Genomic DNA, 20,955 nt, shown 5'->3' with positions numbered 1-20,955 from the left:
TAGAGTGCTTGGAACAATCCCGCAAATCACCACCTAAAAGTCAAACTTGTTCTTTCTTACTAAAAACAGTTTCTACTTCCATATCTTCATTTATTTCATTTTCGTGAAACAAATTTACCTATTGGTAATAACTTACCAAGTTTTATTGGTTGTAGAAATGCAGTTTTATGCAGCAGGTGTTGGAATCATGCTGCCATATTTTATAATACTGCTAACTACGCAAACATTTATGACATGGTGTACACACTATGTATCCAATTTCTTGTTTACTGCATTGTTCTCAAATTCAGTTACAGTTAAAAATACATCGCTCAGGTAATTATTAATTAGTTACGAGCAAACGATTAAATTAGGATAAAATTATTCTACCAAAAAGTTAATTTATGTTAGAAAAACAATCTAATCTCGTCTGGATTTTCGTTTCTTGACTCCACCTTCAGGTTTATTTGTTTCTTCTAAAAATTCTTCTGCAGCTTCCTTACCCTCAACGACTAAATCATTCTGATCAAACTCTTCTTTTTCGTCCTCTGCATCTTCATTCTCATTATCAACGTCGTCATAGTTGTTACCTTTGAACTCTTCTTCAATACGATCATCCTCTGTATCAGGTGTCCGAATGTCGCCGCTAATTGAATTGAGATTGGATTTACCGAGTGAATTATCCTCTTGTTCCTCCGTGTCCGGTAAATGTTCATCTGTTTTTTTTGCTCGGGATGACGGCGATTGAGGTGAAATCTGAGTTAAAATCATATTAGTATTGTATAAAATATAGCACTCATAAAACCTATTCAATACCTTCGATGAACAAGCTAGATAAAATATGATAGCTAGCGGTAAGCCTACTACTATAATAAGGACGGCATATAACCATGGGTTTTTGTTGGCATACTTCAAAATGCGGGATACAAATGTTTCCTAATGAATAAAAAGTGGAGCATTTATCATCAAGCTTTTCAGTGTTAATGAGGATACAAATGGAATACGTAAGGGATATTACGATCAAAATTTAGTTAAACTTGACAAATTTTTTTAATCGTGAATATATAGCCCTCATTTTGTAGATGTGTGCGCGATAGGAGGCATGTTGCATGTAAATGGCTGAATAATGGGTACTTGTAGGCATAAAATAGACCTCGCAAAGGCCTTTGCCTCTTATCCAGTCACTCCTATCTATGCCTCCTGATGGTACCAGCCGCGATACAAGCAACTTTAGTAGATATCGGCAGTTAGTGATGTCCGAAATGTTCAATTATTCGATTACCGATTAATCGGTGAGCGTTTTCTGCACTAATCGATTAATTCAACTATTCGTGCTGACAGTATTCGATTAAAAATTATTCGAATATTCCTTTGTTATTCGATTAGTTAAATTAATCGAACGATTAACGGACATCACTAGATCGGCTAATCAAACTTGGTGGAAACTAAGGTCGTATGTTGATAGGGAAGTAGGCACTCATGCTTCGGCTGATTGTTAGGCAAAGTCTTGCCAACTTTGAGCGCTTGTTCCCAGGTTGAAGGGGGCTTATGATGGTGATCCTACTACAGGGATCTCGTACTTCATAAGCCCGTTCTCGTCGGCGACGGAAAACTGCTTCCATACGCACAATACGAGAAGCTTCTTTAAAACGATTAGTGGAATCAGGAACCAGACCGTGTCAACTCCAGTTATGTACAACGACAAGGAGAGGAAACTGTTTACCGAATGATTGGAAGAAATCAAGCGTTGAAAACAAACGGCTAAGTTATGGATCACCCAACTTTGGACGAGGTTAAGAGCAACTAAAGAACTGAAAAACGACAAACCAGCTGGAAAAGACGGCATCATTATCGAACTTTTGCAGGTCGGGAACGAATGGATGTACTGTGCATTCCATCAGGTTATGTTAAAGGTATGGACTTCGATGATTTCTTCGCGTCGAATGAATCACGAAATATACCAACTATAAAAACATATGGATATTGTGAAGCAACTAAAGCACGGCAGGTTATTCAGCAGAGAACCCGACAAAGTGCGACGATTTCGAGGCAGACCCGGTATCCGTTGGATGTGCGCTTCCCGCCAATAAAGTAACTAGGCATTTCAGTTGATCGGAAGCTTCGCGGAATGTTCTGTCTATTGTTTATACTAATTGAACTTTAAAAAAATATTTTGAAAATTTCCACGTATGCTTGTCTTGATCGTAATACCCCTTAAGAATAGGTTGACATAGCAGCAAATGAATCAAAAATATCCTATTATAATAATTGTTAAATTTCGAACCTCGTACTGATTTCGACGTCTTATTAAGAACCAAACATACGCAATAAGAGGAATAGCACAATAAATAAAATAAGCAAACCAGTAACCAGGTTTATGTCCCATGTATTTCATAGCACGGTCCCAGAGAGTGTTCTGCATGGTCAGTAGATAAAAAACATAATATGTAATAGGTACATAACAAAAATATAAAGCAAACGTTAATATTAACATGTATTCGTAAAACGCCTAACTATTTGGCATTAATTGAAAATGTTTGTGGAAATAATTAAGAATTAAATAAAAAAAACCATCATCAATTGTCATGGTAAACAGATGCTACAAAATTTTAAAGTCTGGAAACCGAGGATCTAATTCGGAGCAAGAGAAACGACGACAATTATAAAATTTTAAAAATAAATTTATTTTTTGACTTGACTTTTTTTAAACTTGATATTTTTCTGAAGCCGTGACATTTACGCAGTTTTAAATTCGAGCCAGTAGTTTTGATAGTATAGTTTGTATTGTAATTTACAAAAATATTTGACTCAGATGAAAAGCAGAATATAGGAGTTCCTCCCAGAGTGGTGTCTCGAACCACCATAGAAAAAAATTCTGCCTGTAAACAATGTTGCAAATTCTCATCACGATGTAGGCTCATCACCTGCTCGTCAGCGATTTGAATTTTACCAACTGGCAACTCGATCGTATCCTGATTGCTCGCGATGAATCGCCGACGCAAAAACTGATGAGCAAAATATGAATGGATTACGCTCGCAAATACTCGCTTGGTATCTCTGTCTCACACTCATCGCTAATCATCGTTACTTGCTATCATCCAACCAAGAATGTATTTTGCGATGAAATGTAAACAAGCATATTTTTTGGCAAATTACAAAAAAAAAATATTTCTCGTTCAAAAATAAAACGATATTCGTACCACATATAATAATTAGTAACTTGCCAAACGTCAACATATACTTGCGACGCCATACACAACCAGTAACTTCAAGCGGCACACGGACAAACAAAATGGTTTCAAGATTTAGTTTCAATGAAATGCAAACCTGGTGCAATATTATTATTATTATTTGGTGGCTAGAAGGTTCGAAGCTACGAAAAATAATACATCTTCTTGTGTGACTAACGATGAAGGTTGATAATAAAAATATCGTCGGCCACTGTTCAAAATTTGATCCTGCCAACAAGTCTGAAAAATCGCTTGTATATTGTAAACATTTGCAAACGTTGCTGGTGCTTGTCATTGTCACGAAAAAAAGATTTATGCTGCACTAAACGTGAATGTAGAAAAATTATGAATAACATGTTAAAATAATTTTATGAGATTAAAAGTCTTCTGGGTGTAGAAGAACGTTAATGTTTTGAAGCGCATTTATGTATTCTGTCGCAAAAATGTATATTCCAAGTACCTCAGGTGCTAATAGTCGAACTAAAAAACCCAAAAACCAACATAAGTGTTAGGTACAAGTTTTTTTTTGACGGTATAATTCAATATCCGATAGCGTTTTTGCCTGTTTTCCAAAATTGATAAATCATAGTTACTCATCGCGATGAGTAAAATGCGAGGTATTCGTTTTTGATTAACATCACTAGCGATCAAATCATTGCATGAAAAAGAGTGAGTGGTAATTCGCTTTTCTCTCACTCTCATTAAATAATTCTCAGCTAGAAAAGCATTGCCAGAGAATTTGACGTTATGGAATCACCTTTGAGTGTGTTTCGAACCAAATCAGTACTTTTATCGATGAATAGCAACATTGCCTGTAAAAACCCCCACATGGCAAATGTGGTTCTATTTGCTTAATTAGTTCTCAATTTATGCAGAAATTTATGTTTCATTTGTATGGGACCCACCCTCTTCCAGTGGGGGAGGAGCCTCGAACCATTATAAGAACCTTTCTCGGCCCCAAAAACTAGAGTTGCGCCGAATAACGAAATTGGGTATTCGGCCGAATATGAATATTGTTTATGATTATTATTCGGTGAACCGAATATTCGTCTTAATATTCGGCCAAAAAAATGTTAGTAAAACTTCATTTCAAATATTCTAGCTTAATGTATTTTGAATATGAATTATTCTAAATAGTGGCAAATCTGTTACAAAATTTTTATAACTGAAGTTTTCATGTTTTGACACTGGGTTCAAATATTTTAGCAAAAGCTTTCTCAATCGCACCTTCAAAAATACAAAAATACTTCAATGAAGACCAAATGTCACTTCGAGTCATTCTAAATTAAATCCAAGCACTGCAATCTACATATATTAGACTAAGCTGTAACTGAAACAATTCGTTTCTGATCTTTAATATGTTTCATTGCCAAACTTGTTATAAATTCAGACCATTAGTAAATTCGACAGATTGCCTGTTTGCTTTTTTATTTCAGGTGTTGTTTTCTAACTTAAATTTGCATGTTGCGGGAAGAGAGCAAAAGATTTGTTGCAACAACTGGTTTTAAACTATATGAAACACTATTTCACGAAAGTAGCTAAATAGAAAGACCTAATACAGATTTTTTATTGTTCGGTATGTATTCGGCCTATTTGGTGAATAGTCTAATACAGTATTCGGCAAACCGAATATTCGGCCAATTCCAAATTGTACTCATATTCGGCCGACCGAATATTCGGTGCCACTCTACCAAAAATTTTCGTTTTCAGATTGTTCGTTTGAAGTCAGCAAGAAAAACCCAAAATTTGGTGTCGATTGGACGTCCTCTTGATTAATGGGAGTACTTCCATTTTTAAAGAGAAGACACGTCTTTTGTCAAATCTTCTGATTTTCTTTTGCTTACCATGTACCTGCCATGAACGCAGATAATTCCGATCAGTTCCTAATTTCGATTACTCAACCAAAATAGCGGAGTAAATTGATTTAAAATTCATAGTTCAAAGGGCAAGCTACGATCATGAGGATTCTCATCATCTATTATATATTTTAGCGATATTTAGAACAATCGATAAGAATTTTTTCTAAAAATTGATTAACATAGCAAATATAAAAATAATTTGTCAAATCACTTTTGATAAAAGCATATAGAGTAAGCATTGTCAAGAACGAAGGAATCAGCCAATCGGATGGAAGCACGCTTTTGCTTCCTAGGCCCGGTACGACAATCTTATACACATGCGGTTTCGTTTACCTTACTTTTCAATAGAACAGCAATTATTCATTTCCAGCAAACCTGGACAAAATTGAAGTCCTGAAGGTAAACAACTTTTGTAAAAACTCGAAACTACCATCGCCCTTTGATCGATGCGATGTTATTATTTAAACATTGAACCTAGACGAATTCGATGTCCTGAAAGTAAACAAATGTATAAAAGTGTATTCAATTATCCCTACCCTTCGATCGATCTTATTATTTCAACATTAAATTTATGACAAAGTTGATATCCTGAAAGTAAACAGTTGAAGACAAGAACGCACCTACCTCTCCTCTTCAACCGATTAAATCGAAATATGTGCTACAAAAATATATTCTAAACTGAAGTCTTGTATAAAAACGTGGTAGATGGAATATTCTAGCATGTGACATGAGGCACAAATTTCCAATGTTTATTTAAAGACTACCCATGAAATTCTTTACAAGCTTTTGATTTAACTGCTGTAATAAAGTATAAAAATTTCTGGAACAGCAGAGTGTCAAGAAAACATCCGATGTAGTTAGAAGTTAGAGTTATGTATTGTATTTTGATTGTAAAGTTTGCAGTGTCTTCCCGTCTTAAATCTGCGATTTAATTACATCCAATAGGTTGCTAAAAAGATATACTTAATTCTAAAATAATAAAAATCTAATTCTAAAATTCAATAATAAGAATTATTAAGTTAAGTTTAGGTGACCAGCAGACTACCACGTCAGCATAATCGTTAAGTTTAGGGCAACTCAGCCGCAGAAGGTTAGCTAGCATTTTACATGTTTTGTTGTTGTTGAAAGCCAAGCATACATCAAAACGATATGTCATAATAAATGGCGTTTTTAACTATTTTCGAATAAGTTGATAAGAGTGAATTAGTTTTATTAACGATAACCGAGATCAATTGATTATTATTTACTGTTTAGCCAAAACTTTTGCGTTTAATGAAAAATATTTTATGTTTGAACTAGTTTTTAAAGCCAATAAACGTATATCGATTGTCAACTGGTGTGTAGTTTCCAGCCAGTTATCTAAACTTACTCAAAAATCTACAAAATGTGTCATCACCAAAGGATGTGTGATTGTGACTTGATGGTTTAATTCTTTATAGAACTAACTAAAAGAAACGGATTAAGCTGTGGCATTGAAAAGTATAATCTTGACCTCATCTAACAAAGCTTTAAATTTGCGTAACAAGCTGTGGAACATCAGTTTCCATACTTTTCATACTTTTTGATTCAATCTACAGGACATCGACTACTTTAGTTGAGTGATCGGAATTCGGGACTGATCGGAATAACCTATTCGAAAATTTGCTCTACACTTTGAAGCTTAAAATTTCTGCTACCAATTGCTTAGAGCACAGGAAACTTTACGGGGCTAGTTTTATGATCCTCGTTGTCTTAGTCAGTAGCCTAGACCCCGTGCTGTTTCAACTAGTCGGCTGCATTCAACTCAATTTTGGGTTACTCGTCGCCTATTTCCCAGGCGTAAAACGAGACGACATTAATTCAAATTCCGTACGTAAAAATATTGTCGCAAAAGGAAATCACACAGGGGCGTAACCAGAAATTTTTCTAAGGGGGGGTTTTACAAAAAAAATTGACATACCCTAACCTTAAGGAGGTTATTCAGGAAGTGGGGAATTATTTTCAATTACCGTATGGTCGCCATCTACCGCTCATTTAAAAACGATTCTAAGTTAGTTTGTCCTCAGCAAATCTAAATTGAGGTCCATCGAAACCCAAATTGTGTCATAAGATAGAGAAAACAATTGTGTTTACAAAATTTACTTGGTTTCTAAATATTTAATAATAGTGACTTTTTTAAAAAAAGTAATGCAATCTCATGACCCCCTTTACCGCTCACTTGAAATATGATGATCCATTTACCGCCCATATGGGTGCCATTTACCGCTCATATTTTTTACTGTTACCAGATAAATACAACCCGCGTTTTGACCCTTGTTTTAGGCTTGGCATTTATAGCAGAATATAACGCAAATATAAATACTGTTGACTTATTTCACGTTCTTTAGTAGAATAGTTTCTAAATAACCAAAGCAACAAGTTCGCTTGAGCTAATAATACATTTAGTCATTTGCACTCGGTCTTAATACAGACGCGATCAAAATATCGTTTTTCGCTCCTCACTATAAAGATTATTTATTTTGAGAATGAGCTTTTATGAATATAGTGGAAATTTATGTTTAATTCGTATCATCCGTAATAGTTTTTACAATAATGAAAAAAAAGCAAAGTCTGGGTGCTAATTCCGTTATCGAAATTTGACCTTCTGTTTTTATACGACAGGCTTCGCAACCAGCTATTCGAATACAGGACAGCGCGGGTTACAATAAATGAACCATTTTAAAAAGATGTAAGCACTTTTTGTTTGAAATGAGCGGTAAATGAAGCTGAACGGTGAATGGCGACCTTATGGTATCATAAGCTATTTTGGTTTATACTCCGGGTTCTTCATTTGACAAAATAAATCAATCAAAAGTAAATGTTGAAATTGCGCCTCCCAGTTGACATCGTGGTACGTTGTATATTCAAATCTTGGTTGGGAGAGACTATTAGAGTATAGGATCGAGTCCCTTCCAGGCGCGGCAAAAGTCGAGACAAGTTGACAGCTTAATCTGCATGTTTTTCAACATCGCCCTTGACAAGATGATCCGGCGAGCAAAATCGAAACGTCAGACTCAAATTTCAGTGAAGGTAGTAAACTTCTAGGCTACGCTGATCACTTCAATATTGTAGGCCGAAACTTCGCAGCGGCGGAGGCCATCTGCGCTAGACTTAAAGCGGAGGCTAGTAGGATTGGGCTAAAAGTAAATGCGTCGCAGTCCAAATACATGATGGGTAGAGGCTCAAACAGACGAACGTGCACTTTGCGTGGACGGTAATCGTTGGGATCGCTGGTGGCCGCGGTTAACACAAATATGGAGATCTTGCGGCGCATTTAGGCAGAAAATCTTGTCTACTTTGCCCTTCGCAAAACGTTTCCATCCGCTAGCAAACGATAGCCACCGTACCATGCTGATAAAGTACATAGCGCTTATTAGACCGGTAATTTTTAAGCATTTGATGATACTCACGGAGGACATGCCCGCACTTGCGGACGTTATTTGACGGAGCAAAAGCTGGAAGCGGAGGTATACTAGAATCTCTTTAAACGTCCATATTTTTACGTGTATTAATACACTGACAACCTGAAAACGTTTGTTTATTCTCCCGAAAATGTTTGTTTATTAGGTGGTCGGGTTGGAACTAACCCAGGTTAAAAAACAAAAACGCTATTAGGGTTTGAAACGAACAATCTGTCAATTTTTTTTAATCCAAAAAGATCGATTACAAATTTATACTTTTTCTCAGTCACTTGACGTGGAATGACCCATATATTAATTAGGTTAGCTTTTTAAGTTATTCATGTGATCGCAATTTAGCTTTATTTACTTACCGCTTCACTGTCGATTAGTTTACGCTTTAGATCAAATGTTTCTGCTGCCCAGTCATTGGCAGCAGATTCGTCATCAGTGATAATCAGATTATCGAACAAAATATCGCTAGACATAGACCACAGTTCAATACCAATGGCACCCTGAAAAGCGACATAATTATTTTCTCATTATCACGACATCAAATATTAATCGTTTACGATAGTGGTCATCTGGAAGGGATTATTATCTTCGAAGAAATATGGATTGGGTATTTTTCTGGGTGCCCATTTTCCTTGATAATTAGGATTGTCAATTAATGGAGCCCGCCATTTGCCCTTGTAGTTTGGATTTGGAATCATTGGGGCTTTCCATAGACCGCAACCCACAGCTTTTTCACAGGCTGGATTAGCAATCAATGGTGCTTCCCATTCGCCATCCATGTCTACATCCCAATCTGCAGGTTTCTCAGCGTTTGGATCGGGAACCATCTCTTCGACATTATCGAGCCATCCTTCTGGTTGCGAAGCATTTGGGTCGGGAATTTGTGGCGGTTCATCTTCATTCCAGTCATCAGGTTTCTTGGAGTCTGGATCAGGAATTTTTTCTCTTTCGTCCCAATTCTCGGGTTTGAAATCATTCGGGTCATCGATTTCCCTGGTAGGGTTGACCGGCGGCGTAAAATCAGTAAGAAGTGATCCTTCATTGATGACTTTATGATCAAATCGAATAATGTATGTATTATCAGGGCGTACAATTAGTTGATAGAGATGAGGTTGTTTGTCCTTAAAAGCATCGTCTAGTCGATCTCTGTAAAACCCCATCATAAAATATGTTAGATAATATTATTTATATGAACCTATTAGGAATATGTATTGAGTTTATTACTTGGCTTTTCGGCAGTGTTTTTCCGTAATAGTTCCGTTAATAGGATTAACATGTCGGAATATGAAATGTAACTTAATATCGTTTCCACACTTGTCAGGACCGAACATAATTGTATAGGGAGTTTTATCATGGAACTAAAAATAAAATAAAAAAATATTAGCCTACTCTAAAACGTTTCTTATAGCGGCATTCACATCATAAAGGCACTTGAGAGACAAAGATACATTAATACGGGTATTTTATTCGTGTGTCTGAAATCACTTCTAGAATAATAAAATTTCACAAAAAGCAAAGCATTGGTAATTCTGCTTTTCGAACCTGATCTTGTACAGTGTTACCAGGTCGATTGCCCATTTTCCCGCTGCCCGGAGGTTAATTTCCCGCTGTCTAGAATCTATTTCCCGCTAGAAATCCCGCAGAATCAAAAGTCATATTATTCTGGTTTCTGGTGCAGAATAAAAAATAAAAAATATTCATTTCAGTAAGGCTTGCATTTAAAATTAAGATGATCTGCTGAAATTGAGAGGTTGCAATTAAATGAACATTGTGCAAATTTGCTGCATTCATGTTGACGAAGTTTTTGACTTCACGAAACAGAAAACGAAAAATCTTGTTATCCCTCATATAATGAAAGTTTAGTACCTACGAAATTTCGCAAAAATTATAAGATTAATGGTTAGATGTTGACTGCAAAAATATGGACTACAGAGACTACAGAGACTGTAGATTACAGAGGCGCCGAAACACTCAAATTCCGCTAAATTTTGAACGAAAGCGGAGAGTTAGTTTTAATTATGATGGTACTCTCAGTTTTGCTTCAAAATTTAGCGGATTTTGAGTGTCTCGGCGCCTCTGTAATCTACAGTCTCTGTAACAGAGACTACAGAGACTGTAGGTTACAGAGGCACCGAGACACTCAAAATATGCTAAATTTTGAAACAAAACGGAGAGTACCATCATAAATAAAGGTAACTCTCCGATCTCCGTTTTCGTTCAAAATTTAGCGGTTCTTGGGTGTCTCGGCGCCTCTGTAATCTACAGTCTCTGTAGTCCTGCTAGGCAGCCATGTTTTTGCAGTCAACGTCTAACCATTTGCGTAAATGAACAGCATAACACCGCTATACGTTCTGTTCGTTTCACTCTGCAAAGCCAGTATGCTTGCAGATGGGTAGTATTTTCAAATCTTAGCCAGATTTTTGCAAATAATACCCACGCCGGCAGTAGATGTTGGCTACTGTCAAACACATTGAGTAGGGATAGGGTTGCCAATCCCTTGCATGAATCGGTTGGATTTTGCCATTGGCAACGAATTAGTTTGTGGAAAAATTAGGAATATGCACAACGGATTGGTTTGGTGGTCTTCTTTTTCAGAAAGTTCTAATGAGTATTTGTCAGAACTCACCCCATTCTAGACAAAAATCACGAAGTTTTCTAATCAACAGAATATACTGAACCATCTGCCAATGCATGGGCAGACATTAGAATGTCACTAAACGAAGTGTTTTGCTGTTAACCTCTCTTTCAGCACTCTTCTGCCTACCAAATATCGCTAAATCGAGATCCCGCTAAAATCCCGCTGAGTTATACAGTCGCTCCACAATGATGGGTCACGTAACGAATCGTCGCACTACAAAATAAATTATTATCCAGTTTAAAGCAAACCGTTTACCACAATAATCATATATTCTGATTATCATATGTTTGATTTATTATTTCAAACATATTTTAGCTAGTCTTCTATCGTAAAATTGCATAAATTAAGAAAAAAGTGCGGGTCTAACTAAAACCACAATTATGGGTCAAAACTCGAACTGTAATTATTATGGGTCAATTCGTTACATATTAGTCACTCAAGAATAATACGCTCAAAACGATGAAAGAACAAACGGTTTGGGATTATTTTGATTTCTTCTTTACAATTGTCATTCCTAATTTGATTTCGGGGGATTATGGTCTAGATTCGCCTATAACTTTTATTGCAAAACTGCTTGCTTCAAAATAACTGTTATAATCTGAACGCCATTACTTTCTTTATTTTATAAGCATTAAATTCGCTTCATGGATGAAAAAATTTACTGCATTGGACTAAACTACTTCTAAAAAGTAGTGATGGCCCTGTTTTTGTCAATATCACCACCTTATGAGAGTTTTGTAGTGCATTACTTCATGAAATCCCATGAGGAAATTGGTTGACGAGCACTTCGGCATCCGCCAAAATTTTATTTCCGCATGTAGAATGTAATATAGTTTAAGTTAGTTATATGTGATGTATGTAGTATTGAATAATTTACCTTTACGTGTAATATGTGTCTCGTAAAGCGGAATTGAGCGGAATCGAACGGAATTTTAAATCAAATCCGTTTAGGCCGAAGCACCGAGAGGGCTTACTCAGTTCCCTAGATGAAATGCTGATATAACAGAAATTTCTCTAGAAAACTGAAATCAAATCCATTCATAAGATTTTGACTTACTCATGATAATTTAAAATCATCGTTAGTTAGAACGAACGAGTATTCAAAAATGATGTGATGTCTTTACTTGCGTAATCGAGACATTTTCTATAGGGTTGCCATAGAAGTTGTGGCTGTTATGCGATTATGGGCAGCACAGCACTGCAAAATATACACATGTGCATGTATACATGTGTATATATACGCATGTATGAGTGTGCATGGATGTATAGGAATGTATGAATATATGTTTGAGTGTTCTATGATGAGTCGGAATTTTCTCTTATACCTATGCTGCCAAACTACAATTATTAATGGGCAGGAAGTTATAGTCAGTAGCTGTTTCCTGTGTTAGTACTTCACTAATATCACAATTATAGCCATCTTCACTATTGCTATCATTTCTGTTACCTTTGTTTTGTATTGTTTTGGATGTAATTATTATTTCCTTTTCTCGCTTCTTTCCATTATTAGAGTGGTCTGTATGTCTTGTGACTAATCGCGTTAACGGTATCAACTTACAATATAAAATTATCATGAATGACACTGCTTGTCACCTAAAGACCCTCCTAATGCTGATGAGCCTCTGTCGGAGAATCCATCAAGTCGGACACTTGGCAACTCACCGGTGGCCTGCTCCTCTCCATTCTTGAAGCTGTCGTCGCGGTCGGACTCAGTGGATCTCTCGAAAAGCTGTATAGCCTCGATATGCATTTTGTTCTATCCATTGCTCAATCCTGGCAGACTTCAAATGGAATTCCACTTCTATCTAGATTTTTTTGGAGTATAGCTCTTCAAGTAAAAGCAGGTATTCGATTCTTTGGCTTTGGCTGATTCAAGGGATAGCGGAAGGCTATCCTCAATATACTATCATTCCCACTTCTTAAAAGATGCTCATAGTGCTTGAAAAACGGCCATGTAGTTCGGATATTGTCGCTTTAATACCATCCTCACAGAGGGTTATCAATTTCGCTAACATCTTATTAAGTCTTGCTTCAGTAACAGTTTATACTTAACACGGCATATATACATATCTCCAAGTGAAGTTCTACATGATCCACCATACCCTTCTTAGTTACAGAAATGCTTCAGTTTGACGACTATCTGATGAGCATACCGAGAAACCGGTTGGCTACCGCTACAAATAAGCAATTACTGCCACCGGGAATAATACGAGCGAGTGCCAGTCCCCACTATATCGCATCCGCTCGATTATTCGGAAGTTCAAGTAGTTTTTTGATAATGCTGAGCGATAATATTGCTCTTGAATAATATTCCGCACAAAATACTCGGAAATTAACGCCAACAGCTACAATACTGCAATGATGGCATGCAGGGATGGCATGATCCGTTTGACTCAATTCACATTCATTTGACAGTACCGTCTCAGCCAAGCAAAATTTGACAAAGTTTTATATGGGACATTTCTAGTAATTCGACTAATGACTAAATGAACGTTGGTTGGTTGGTAAACGGCTGAATGATGCGGATTATAGACCCCATAGTGGTTGTTAGCCTCTTATCCAGCAACTCCGATCCCGACCTCCTCATGGTACCAGCCGGAATACGAGCAACCTTAACGGAGATCGGGTAACCAACCCCGCTGGAAACTAAGGTCGTATACTAACCGGGAAGGAGGTATAGTGACTCTCGGTACTATGAGATGGCAGCCCCATCGCGAGACTCGGTAGTGTTGCCCCAGTACGGCTACACACCTAAATTAAATTTAAACTAACAACATTCAAGCATATTCGGAGCGGAATATTCGGCATCGACCTAGGTGACGGAACAAGGACGACGAATGGAGACTCTGGACTTGGAACTGCAGATCGCTAAATTTCGCAGGTTGCGAGCGGGTGCTGATTGAACAGCTGGAACCCCGCAAACTCGGCATCGTGGCTCTGCAGGAAATCTGTCGCAAAGGAGAGAAGGTATGGAAGATCCGTGGCGGAAAGGCCCAGTTTTACCAGAGCGGTGGCGCTACCAACGAACTGGGAACGGGCTTTGTAGTGCTGGGCGGAATGCAGGATCGCGTGATAGATTGGAAGGCGATCAACGAGAGAATGTGTGTATTGAGGATAAAGGGCCGTTTTTTCAATTATAGCATCATTAACGTGCACTGCCCGCACGAAGGTAGACCCGACGATGAGAAAGAAGCGTTCTACGCGAGGCTGGAGGCAACGTACGACAGCTGCTCGTCACGGGACATCAAGATCGTCATCGGGGATATGAACGCCCAGGTCGGTAGGGAAGAAATGTATAGACCGGTGGTGGGACCCCATAGCCTGCACACCGACACAAACGATAACGGCCAACAATGTATAAACTTCGCAGCTTCCCGAGGCCTGGTGATCCGAAGCACCTTTTTCCCGCGCAAGGATATCGACAAAGCCGCCTGGAGATCACCTGAGCAACGTACAATGAACCAAATTGACCACGTTCTCATAGAGGGCCGGTTCTTCTCTAACATCACGAACGTACGCTCCCGTCGGGGTGCGGATATCGATTCTGACCATTACCTAGTAGCAGTACATGTGCGCTCAAAGCTGTCCACCGGACACGTCAAAGCCGCCCTCCTCGGCTGAACATCAGGCAGCTAGATAACCCACAAGCTGCCGAGAACTACGCGCGAGTACTGAATGAGGCACTGCCTTCTTCCGAGGAGTTAGGTGCTTCAAACCTCGAAGACGGTTAGGGCAGAATACGCTCGGCCATCGGAGAGGCCGCTACCGCGGCACTAGGTATTGAGCCTCGGAGTACACAAAATGATTGGTTTGATGGGGAATGCCAACAAGCGGTGGAGGAGAAAAAAAAATGCTTGGAAAAATTATCTGAGTATTGCCACTAGAGAGAACCTGGCCAAGTACCGACGAGCTAGGAACAAGTTGACCACGATCCTGAAAAGAAAAAAGCGCCAAAAGGAGGACAGAGATCGTGAAGAATTAGAGCAACTATTCCGAGCTAATGACACGCGCAAGTTTTATGAGAAGGTGAACCAAACTCGGAAGGGCTACACACCGAAACCTGACATTTGTAGGGACGAGGGAGGGAATCTAATTACAAACGAGCGCGAGGTGGTCGACAGGTGGAAGCAGTTCTTCGATGAACACCTCCAGGGATGGCACCTCCTCAGAAGAAAAAAAGAGAAGAGAAAAATTCAAACTGTGCTCAGTCTTCAACGCGATTTATTCTGCTCCGTTTCATTTTAACTGTGCTCTTTCTTGCTGAACGCAGTTGTATGAGCAACCGCACACTGTGCTACTCATTGAGGACAATGTTAATACACTTTGAATACGTTGATGCGATGCGCTGACGTATGACAACTGCGGGTAGTTTTAACATGGGTAGTGCGTTGAGAAAAAACGACGATTGTCAGTAGCGGTCATTGCCATCAGAAAAATATTAATCCATTAATGCAGTTGAGTCATGATTCTTACATTTAGTATATTCAGTTGAGTTTGACTGCCCGTGAACGCAACTGCATCATATGGTTAAGCATGTCACAGTGCGAAAAATATTATTTAGATATGGCAACATTTGAATTCCCATACATTTGATTCTTGACGCGTACCAACAGGAAAGTCCCATTATAAACAAAGGCAATTCTCCGCAAAGATTCAAAATATAACGACTTTCGATTGTCTTGACGCCTCTGAGTCTATAGTTGCTGTACGCGCACCGGTTGTTTTGTTTCCACGTTTACTGCTGTAGCTACCGAGAGGACCGGGAGCAAAACCGAAAGTTGCTCATTTAAAGAGCGCATTGAGAAATTTTTCTGCACGTCAGTTTTTCTCATTGTGTTTAGTCTGTTTCTCATTGTGGGGATTTACTTCTCATTTCTGAAAGCAGTTCTGCTCATTGTGTTGAACAAAAAAAGTTGCACTTTTTGCACAATGAGTGAGGAAATAACAAGCCTGAACACCTCAATGGCGAAGTCGCAGAAGGAGGCGGAACGGAAATTAACCTAGGAGCGCCTATGGAAGATAGTGATGTCCTAGCACCTGATCTCCGAGAAGTCAAACGAGAAATCAGGCTGCTGAAGACCAATAAAGCCGCTGGGAAGGACCGACTACCGGCAGAGCTTTATAAACATGGCGGAGAAACGCTAGCAAAGGCTCTACACTGGGTTACTTCGAGGATTTGGGAGGAGGAAAAGCTACTGGAGGAATGGATGGAAGGAGTGATCGGCTAGACTGCTGCAACTATCATGGTATTACGCTGGTAAATGCCGCCTACAAGATACTCTCCCAGATCCTGTTACGCCGGCTGTCACCGATAGCACAAGGTTTCGTAGGGAATTTGCAGGCGGGTTTCATGGGGGCTCGCGCAACTACGGACCAAATTTTTACTATCCGACAGATCTTGCAGAAATGTCGGGAGTACAACGTGCCCACGCATCACATCTTTATTGATTTCAAAGCAGCAGACGATACAGTCGATCGAGACAAGCTATGGCAGATAATGCACGATTACGGTTTTCCGGACAAACTGACGCGACTGATCAGAGCTACATTGGATCGAGTGATGTGTTTCGTACGCATCTCTGGGACACTCTCGAGTCCCTTCGAGACGCGACGCGAGTTGAGGGTTGAGGTGACGGTCTATCCTGCATGCTGTTCAACATCGCTCTTGAGGGGGTGATCCGACGAGCGGGCATCGAAACGAGAGGCACGATTTTTACCAAGAGTAGCCAACTTCTAGGCTTTGCAGATGACTTCGATATCATTGCCAGGAACTTTGCGACGGCGGAGGCAATCTACGCCAGACTGAAAGCGGAGTCTAGGAGAATTGGGCTACAAATAAATGCGTCGAAGACCAAATACATGAAAGGAAGAGGCTCAAAGGAAACAAATGCGCGCCTCCCACGGACGGTAACCGTTGACGGCGACGAACTAGAAGTGGTAGAAGAGTTCGTGTATTTGGGATCGCTGGTGACCGCGGACAACAACACTAGTAAGGAGATCCAGCGGCGCATCCAAGCGGGAAATCGGGCCTACTTTGCTCTTCGTAAAACGCTACGATCAGGAAGCATACGCCGCCGCACGACGCTAACAATGTACAAAACCATGATTAGACCGGTAGTTCTTTATGGACTTGAAGCAGTGACGCTGCTTATGGAGGACATACGCGCTCTTGCCGTGTTTGAGCGGAGTACAAACTGAAAGCGGAGAGTGGCGGAGGCGTCTGAATCACGAGCTACAGGCACTGCTTGGGGAGACTCCCATCGTACATCTAGCGAAAGTTAGCAGGCTACGGTGGGCCGGACACGTCGTAAGGATGCCGGACGATTGTGCGACGAAAATAGTCCTCTTCAACAACCCCACCGGCACCAGGAACAGGGGGGCCCAACGTGCACGATGGCTCGACCAGGTCGAAAGCGATTTGCGACTTCTGAGACGACCAGGAAATTGGCGACGAGTGGCCCAAGACCGAGTTGAATGGAGACGAGTGCTTGAAACAGCACGAGCCACCCCGGCTCTATGCTGCTGAAGAAGAATACTAGCATTAAAGCACTAAAGAGATACTAGCATTGTAGCACCGTAAATACAAAAGATACAGCTTTCAGAATACTTTATTCAGAAAAGTTGTACATAATAACTAGTTCTTCAATAGTCCCATATATAACTTTTTCAAATTCTGCATGACTGAGACGGTACTGCCAAATGAATGTGAATTGAGGCAAAGTGATTGTGCCATCTCTGATGGCATGTAAAGATGTGGCTGTGGCTTTTAATGAGCGTAGGTGGTTGAACAGCGCTGGGTTTGCCGACCGTGATGACATGGGTAGTTAGAGAGATGAGTAGCGTCTTTCCTAGCGAGTAGTCAGTAGTAGCATAGGATATGGACAGACAGAATTTAAGAATCCTCGTGATATTACTAACCCAAAAATTGCAATCAACATGTTAACTAAAACTTCCCCCTTTTCTTTTTCGTTTCTTTTTCCTTGTCTGATCTCTGTCGTTGCTTCCCACGGTAACCCGTACGTTGTCGTGGGGGGCAACGAGGGATCAGTCATAGGTTACAGACGTTGGAGCGGACGACGTGAAGGTAACGTAGGTTCTAAGTTATTACGAATATACGGGTAAACATATTTTATTCGGTATTCAGTTGTATAATAAACTTGTTTGGTGGTACAAGATGAAGTTGTCTACTATTGAAAAATCATTTTTTCAATAGGAGGAGTTTTAAAACGGAAATAAGCAGTTAAAGTCAAAAGTGACTAATAATTGTATGTGGCCCATAATTGTGGAACGACTGTATAAGAAAACCGCTAGATTCCCGCTAGGCGCTGTTTGGTTATTAAGCTGATCTTGTATGCTTTTAATCGATAGACTTCACTGTCAGCTGTTAGAGCACAGAAAACTGAGTAAAGGCACAGACAGAACAGAAGTGAAATACTCTGCGGTCAAAATTGGTAACAGAGTGTTTATTTTGTCATTCCTTGGGAAGATTTTTACATAGAAAGGAATAACAGTAATATTAGCAGAATGCTCGCTGATCGCTGCTATAGTTAAATACTCAGAGTATAGAGATTGCTGACATTTATCTTACGCACACTTCGCCGCGTATACGTATACGCGATTTGTATTTGTAGAGATGTTATGCAGAGAAGAGAGAGTGTGCGAGATTGCTAAGAAGGTTAGAGCATGAAGTATTCCACCACGCACACATTTAAAGATTTTTTGACATTAGCTGAGGCCCTCGCTGAGGCTGTTTGCAGTAGGAGTAATATCAACAACATCAAATTCCAAACTCCCGGATCCTCTCCTCCACTCTTTGCTCCCCTCTCACTCCTACATAAGCGATCCTCAGCAAATGTCATTCTCGTTGGTGACGAAACCGCAAATTACTTCATAGTCAGGTAGCTGTAAGCAAGCAGTTCAGGATCGATATACTGTTGATGTGAATGGTCGAAATACAGTTTAAAAGTCACAAAGGAGTTTGATTTAAAACCAGTGTTCGGAAAGTGGACAAGGTAAGATACAACAATTTTGGCGCAGTCGGTAGGATACTTTATTTGCTGTTACCTTGCTATAGTTTTGTTTCTCTGCTTTGTGGCACTTTAGCAAAAATCTCAAGTTAAAGTTGGTTCTCTACCGTGGCATATAGAACTGCCGCCGCAAAAGAAAAAGAAAATGGCGAAATCTTCTAGCCAACGCAGTGAGCAAAGTAAATTGATATATACCAGGTATGTGACCATCGAGGGTTGCATTAGTGTGTGTAGAAAGAAGAAGAAATAGTTCTGAAATATGGTGGAACTTGCATGAAAATTAAAACTAAATTAATTGTAATTAATGAATGCAGCTATATTATTCCAGAGAAATATTTGAACATTTACAATGAAATGTAAGGAATATATTTTTAAGTCATTTGCACTTGTAGCCTTCTTTAATTATGCGTAAAAAATTTGAGAACATGGGTGACTAACTATTTCGATGTACAATTGAAAAATGAATTAATGTTTCTAATACTTCACGATCAATACGGTATACGGTTGCTTAAATTAAAACACGTTCCGTCCAACATTTTGCTTGCATGATGTTCTTGAATATCTGCCTCTGATGTCTTCTTTTAAAAAATAGTTTTATTCGAATAGATGCGTGTGCTACTGCTTGAAAATCCTTAAGTTGAAGTCACTATTCCAAGATGATACCTTTTTATCATAAATTTGCCTGCTCACGTTGTTTGATATATATGCTCTTGTCTCAACACTACGTAGAAAACCATAAAAAGTAATCTTAGATTGCTACAAAACAGTCTTAGATGATAATTAACACTTTAAAAGCTTACCAGAAATCAGACGAAAAATATCGCGGGCGGATTACAATGTTGCTCATGCTGCTTATTGAACAATCATGTCCGAGCATTTTAAAGAATTTCTTTTTTGTTTTACTACTTGTAGGAAAGCGATATAAGGACATTTCTTTGAGATATCTTGATACCGCTTTGACGAAAAAATTTCTGCTTGCAATTTGGAATGTTGTACTTCATTGTATTCATGAAAATACATACTAGAAATAATGTTCTAAGCATAAACATAAAAGCTGTAAGAAAAAAAAAGACAAATCTTGCGTATCCAACGATTTTTTTAAAAAATTAACTAATTTTCCATACAAAATGCTCGAAATCTCAGAACTAGTGTAAATGTGTTAGTGCAAAGTGTATATGACAGCTCGCATTGTCATATACCTGGTATATATCAATTTACTTTGCGCAGTGAGTTCACTACTACAAAACTAATTCACTTCAACCGATGAAGAGCGAGAGCGAGTCCGGTTCTATACCGAAGCGCATATTTCTACGCTAGTCGAACTGAGTAAATTAAAGAGCGAATGCGAGTCCGGCTTATGTACCGAAGCGCACATCTTTTAACGCTAGTCCGATTATATAAATCGAAGAGCAAAAGCGAGTCCGGCCTTTTACCGAAGCGCATATGTAAATGTCAACCTATCGGTGACGGAAATACGAGAGCGAGTCCGAAGCGCATATTTCTACGCAAGTTCAATTGGGTAAATTGAAGAGCGAATGCGAGTCCGGTCTATTTACCGAAGCGCACATCTTTTAACGCTAGTCCGATTATATAAATCGAAGAGCGAAAGCGAGTCCGGTGTTGCCGAAGCGCATATGTAAATGTTAGCCTATCGATGATTGAAATACGAAAGCGAGTCCGGTTCTATACGGAAGCGCATATTTCAACCAGGGATGCCACATATAATTCTGTGTTTTTTGTTGGAAAAATCTGACAAGCTGTACAGCGAGGAAAAATATCTGTGCAAAAATC

The 20,955-nt window shown here is 39.2% G+C and overlaps 1 protein-coding gene across 3 annotated transcripts in view; it reads right to left on the bottom strand.

The window, feature by feature from the left end:
* Positions 1–81: 81 nt before the first annotated feature.
* LOC128744694 (calnexin-like) overlaps positions 82–20,955 on the bottom strand; it is a 35,742-nt gene continuing 14,868 nt past the window's right edge. For all 3 annotated transcript variants that reach the window (XM_053841866.1, XM_053841865.1, XM_053841867.1), the window contains exons 3-7: positions 9,724–9,857; positions 9,057–9,645; positions 8,859–8,999; positions 796–915; positions 82–735 (exon numbers count right to left, since the gene is read on the bottom strand). In XM_053841866.1, coding sequence (XP_053697841.1) covers positions 400–735; positions 796–915; positions 8,859–8,999; positions 9,057–9,645; positions 9,724–9,857 — 1,320 coding nt within the window. In that variant the 3' untranslated portion in view covers positions 82–399. The remainder of the gene's footprint in view (positions 736–795; positions 916–8,858; positions 9,000–9,056; positions 9,646–9,723; positions 9,858–20,955) is intronic.

The sequence above is a fragment of the Sabethes cyaneus genome, chromosome 3 (genome assembly GCF_943734655.1).
Source record: "Sabethes cyaneus chromosome 3, idSabCyanKW18_F2, whole genome shotgun sequence".
In the NCBI taxonomy this organism is placed as follows: domain Eukaryota; kingdom Metazoa; phylum Arthropoda; class Insecta; order Diptera; family Culicidae; genus Sabethes; species Sabethes cyaneus.
The sequence above is the reverse complement of the archived record's forward strand: the minus strand, read 5'-3'. Positions and strand labels throughout refer to the sequence as shown.